The sequence below is a fragment of the Phaethon lepturus genome, unplaced genomic scaffold (genome assembly GCF_000687285.1).
Source record: "Phaethon lepturus isolate BGI_N335 unplaced genomic scaffold, ASM68728v1 scaffold8501, whole genome shotgun sequence".
Lineage (NCBI taxonomy): Eukaryota > Metazoa > Chordata > Aves > Phaethontiformes > Phaethontidae > Phaethon > Phaethon lepturus.
In genome coordinates, this window is record NW_010515481.1 from 12,362 (window position 1) to 17,989 (window position 5,628).

Genomic DNA, 5,628 nt, shown 5'->3' on the forward strand with positions numbered 1-5,628 from the left:
ATTGTGTTAGGAACATAACACCTAACTAGGGCTGGACAGCTACCACTGGTTCCCAGAGATGTTCTTCCCCAGTAATTGCAAGTCGAGCTAGTAAGAGGCATCAGGGTGGCGTATAAGTGATTCTCATATTCACCAACTTAAAGATGCCTCCTAGAAGCAGTTTTCATAGAGCAGGTATTTCACTGACAGCACTAGCTACTTTGGATATAAAGCTTGTTCCTAAACACTCGATAACAGCTAATAGTTATTACTGGGCATCCCTGCCCAATTCTAAACCACAACCAATTTTTTCTCTCCTTAAACAATGATGGATCTCCAGTTGCATTCGTGGTTCTGTGTCATAGCAAGATGATAAACCACCACCTCAGCCACTGAAAGAGGAGGACTTCAGAACAGATGATGATCAAACCGTTAGCTTTATCAGCCATTCATTCTGCCTCTACATATGCAGAGCACTGTCATACAGTTCTGCTGGTGAAGCACAGCAGCTGAGCACTCTTCAAAGTATGTTATGGCTAAGGCACATAACCTAGCTTAAGGCTGATAGTTCAAATTACTGCCAGTTTGGCTTGACCCAGTAGAAATTGCACTGGAGCAGAGCTGACAGCTCTCCCAGAAACCAGTGTTGGCTGAGCTTTAGAAGCAGGAGCTACTGACACCTAGACACCAAGTAGCAGCAACCTAAAACTCAGCCATGCCTACAGCTTTTGCCTCGTTTCCTATGAGAGGTCTTAACATACAGCATTGAAAAGTATCTACTTTCCCCTTTAAGTTTGTAAAATTCGTGGTCGTCTAGGTAGAAGTAGTCAAGTGCAATTGTGGCTTCCTTTAGAGCCATGTTACAGGAATGCTAACAGCCATACTTTAAACACATGTATTCCTGTATCCCAGAAACAGAAAGATACTCCTCAAAGAACAGTGAAACCCTGTGACAGGTTGCACAGAGGTTGTACAATCTCTGTCCTTGGAGGTACTCCCCAGTCAACTTGCCAAGGTCCGGGGCAACCCCGTGTAGCTCTGAAGCAGACCTGCCCTGAGCAGATTGAACCAGTTGACCTTCAGAGGTCTCTCCCAACACGAATTATGCTACCATTGTTTGAAGCCTAATCCACTTAACCTGGTGTGCACTTAGGAACTAGATCTGCTCCTACCCTACAGCCACGGGGCAGTTCCTATTCTCAAACCATAGAAGAGCATTGTAGACAGAAGGCAGCCTCCCTAAGCATTTAGCCCATCCTCAAACTTACAGACCACTCTGGAGAAATTCTTCCCAAAGGGCATTAGAAACTGACAAAAATTATTGAAGAAAAAGCACTGCCTTCAGTATCTTCAGTTTTTCTGGCTTAACAGCAACCTGTTCAGCCTGTATCAAATCAGCAGTCAAGTGCCAGAATATCCGTTTTCACTGAAAACCTTTTCAGTCAGTAGATATTTTAGCACTGCACTAGTACAGTTAGTATTAACACTAACTGTGACCCTCCACTTTACTATTTGCTCTATAGAATACCCTCAAATTCACTAATGAACTTTTTTTTCATATTTTATCCTAAAGAGCTGATTGCTTTACTTACCCCAATAACTGAGAGCAAGCTTTGGTCCCCTGAAACATGAGGCAATGTTAGAAGATTAACAAGTCTTAATCATACTGACATGGGCAGCAAGATAAATACACAATCACTAACTAATTATATTTGCATGCTTAGAAATCTTGACTCTTTTCAGGAAATATGATGTTCCATTAAGCTGTAGCAGAGAAAGGCCACAAAAAAAATCTGTTAGATAGAGGTGCTGAGTTCCCCTGAGACTATTTCTAAGCCCTGAAGCTGCAGAGGGCAGTGTTATCACCTCTACATAGTAAAAACTGTCACCTTTGGATGGTGACCAGAAATCAGATTCCTCTGTTTCTAGATATGTTACAGTCAACTTCCAGCAGCTGACAGGAAAGATATAGCACAATCAAGTCCTCAATATTGATTTCCACACAGGTTTGTTTATTCCTAATAATATTATAATTTGCTCCACTAAAGCAAGAGGAGGAAATTGCTGTAACAAAGACAAGGTATCACTTTCTCATCAGGATTCAGGGCATTTAACTCACCTGCAAAGTACTAACATAAACCATATACAAAGAAAGGAGGCTCACAATTCAAAGATCTGCATATTGATCAACTCAATGTACATTTACTGGAAGGTAAAAGCACTCTAATATAGAACACGTGACATAGTCCAGACCACCACAACACAACATAAAACTTGCTTTATTGATTGCAGTTAACACATTACAATTAAATTAAGATTCCAAGCATTAAGCCAGCTCTTGTACTTATTAGAAGCTGCCATCATAGTCACATGGAATTGGACGAAGAGATGCTAGTCACTGAGGCATGCGGAACTGGAATCATTTCTGCTTCTTGGGCATTGAAGCAACAAGCAGCTCATAAACAACATAGGCTGTTCCTGAATTAAGAGACAGAAAAGATATTTTCAGAATGGTAAACAAAAATTTCTTTCAAGTCATCTTTCCTTTACCAGTTTGTTCCAGAAAAAATATTGACAATAAGCAGCTGCAATTCAGACACAACACATTTCCATAGCCATGCCACAATGATTTTTTTTTTTTTTTGGTAATTCGTATTTTACAGGGGAAAAAAAAAATCCTTAAATAGCTCTCCATAGACTGCATAAAAATAGAGAAACGGAAAGAAAAAAGGGGAGAGGCATGTTTGTGGAACTTACACAGACAATCATAAAGTACTGGCTACTCATTCTTAAAGCAATTGAACTGGAAATCCATTATATTATGTTAGCATGTTGGACATTGTACCAAAGCATAAATATTTTACTATCAGCCTTACCAAAAACGGAAAGACCCATGGTGACTCTATACAACAGAGAATCCATTACACCACCTTTAAGATGCACTGGGATGCCATTATCCTCCTAATGGAAACAAATGACAAAAAGAAACTATTTAAATACAGTTCTTGCAATACAGTGTTAATGTAACTAGCATTACCCAGAACAAGAATTACCTCCCCAACTCCCAAAAGACAATGAACCTTATTTAGAGTCCTCCTTGCCTTTAAAGCTTTCCCTCTGGTATCAGGTGATCACTTGACTCAGGAAGTATAGTAAATGATGTGCACATTCATTTCCAAAGCAGTGACTGGCAGATGCTTAAAACACTTCTGACACCAGTTGCCAGCCCCCTCAGGTGCACAGGCTATGATTACAGTCCCTAGAAACTTCCCATCTGTCTCCAGCATAACCACTCCCTGCTATAGGGAGCGGCAAGGGGACGAGCCTCTACTGTCACCTGGTGTCATGCAGGAAGTTGATTTGCTCCACCTTAAGTAAAGCTCCTAGACACCAGGTCCACATGATCTTTACCCTTGTCAGCGAGTTCACACTGCTCTGGAATTCAAGCCTGCCTGCAGTGCTGGTGACCCACAACCCAGCCCAGCATAACTTGCTGCCCCACAAGAAAGGCACAACAAAGGAACGGGAGGAGGAAGAGGTACACCTAGAGATCTCTGCCAGCAGAAACAACCTCCAATCTCACCCACTGACAATATTCCGCTTTCCCCCCGGCTCGCAATGAACGCTGTGCTCCTTAAGCAGTGTCTCAAGAAGACTGGCTTTCTCTTTCAGGGAAAAGGAAAGCAACAAGACACAAAAACTATTAAACTGAGGCTCCTAACACGTACTTTTTCGCTTTCACATTGGTGAAGCAGAGTCTACTATATCGTCAGAATGAAGCTACTGCTCCAGGTTATGGCTCACAGTATGCTCTTGAGTATCCACTGCTTTGGCATTTGAAGAACCACTAGTTCTCTCTCTAGGGGGCCCTCCTTAAGAAAGGGATTAATTAGGAAATTACTTTTAAAGATGCAATAGTTTTCTAGGAGTGAATCCAATCCCTTAAGACTCTACTGTTTTTGTAACTGAGAAGTACAATAATACCACATCCTCATTAAGAATTAGGGGTCTCATCTATAAGCTATGGATATAGCTGTAAGATTGGAGGTTTAACTTTTCACCGTACTTCTGTCCTCTCACTTGCTTTTTCTCCATTTGTTGTTAGAACATACTCCCCCAGTTCAGCCCATTTTGGAGTACCTTGTCTGTATCTTTGTACAGTGCCTACTACTCATAAGAAATTCAGGTACAAATCATTTCACAGGGTAAAAAAAACACTAAAGAGTCAGCAAGTCAAGCACACATGTACAAATAATCTCTGTAGAAAATAACTGCTGATTTCAAACACTGTAGTCATGCAACTGATTTCAAGAGGTCATCTCAGATGTAAAGAGGACTTTCACCAGTTCTTTAGAAACGAAATGTATGCAGTTATGATCTACTAAAACCTTGTCATTCTACTAACATTATTCTACTATCAGTGCTCATTCAATACCTGAAAAAGCTTTTGCTTCTCAGGAACTCTATTTTCAAACTGCCTGCGTGAAGCAGTGCTTATGGTCCTCTGAGAAATTTGGCGAAGACCCTGAAATAAAAGATAAAACATTGTTTTAAAAACAGTGAGATTTTGCACCTATATCCACACTGGAGTAGAAATATTTTCTTTTAAAAGTAAGATGGAAGTGAAAGGGACAGGAAGAAGGGAAGTCTTAAAAAGAAAAAAAAAAAAAACTTTCACCAAAACCCACTTTTTAATTCAGTCAATCTTTCAACACACTACATAAAAGAATGATTGACATGTTACCTAAAAAGAGAAAATTCAAGACAATTACTTTCATTAAGATACAACAGATTTATGGATCTGCAGAATAACCTTCATAATCAGCATCCTTTTGGGCAAAACCTCGACCTCCGCCTCTCAGATCTCGGTTTCAGGCACACGTTTTCTGTGTCTGACTCTAGTGATAGGGGCAATAATATTTAAGACAAACATGTTCATGCAGACAAGGATCTTCTCTCAGCTGCAACACACCTGCTAGCCAGAAGCACAGGAGCTAACCTTCAGAGCTGAAGCATAGCTGTTAGCACAGATCAGGCCACCAAAAACAATAGTCCATAATTCTTCCTGTGTCTCAAAGTAGTGTGTCAAATCTTAAACTTAAGAATGAACCATACCTCTAAACTGCCAATAGTCTCCTTCAAGCAACACTGATAGAAACACAGAATCACTAAGGTTGGAAAGGACCTTCAAGATCATCAAGACCAACTGTCAAGCCAACACCACCATGCCCACTAAACCATGTCCTGAAGTGCCACATCCACACGTGTTTTGAATGCCTCCAGTGATAGTGACTCCACCACCTCCCTGGGCAGCCTGCTCCAATGCTTGGCCATTCTTTCAGTAAATAAATTTTTCCTAATATCCAGTCTAAGCCTCCCCCAGCGCAGCCTGAGGCCATTTCCTCTCGCCCTATCGCTTGTTACTTGATCCTCACTAAACTACCACCATGAAAAATACAGCCACGGGGCAAACATCCCGATGACACTGGTTGCAAGTCACGGAGCAACACCCCTCCTCCCCTCACCCACCCCAAATAAACACACTATAAAATTAATCTCCGTAAGACACGGACTGCGCGTACCCTAGACTCACCGATTGCGCTCCCACCCCTCCAGGTGCCTACAGCTCCAGCCACGGTGGAGCGAGTG

General features: G+C 41.5%; 1 protein-coding gene across 1 annotated transcript; it reads right to left on the reverse strand.

The window, feature by feature from the left end:
• Positions 1 to 2,398: 2,398 nt before the first annotated feature.
• LOC104627495 (cytochrome c oxidase subunit 7A2, mitochondrial) lies at positions 2,399 to 4,504 on the reverse strand (the record flags this gene model as incomplete). The annotated part of the gene is made up of 3 exons (XM_010295781.1): positions 2,399 to 2,457; positions 2,856 to 2,940; positions 4,415 to 4,504. Coding segments are annotated over 3 exons (234 nt in total), but the record flags the coding sequence as incomplete, so codon positions are not given.
• Between the last annotated feature and the right edge of the window lie 1,124 nt (positions 4,505 to 5,628).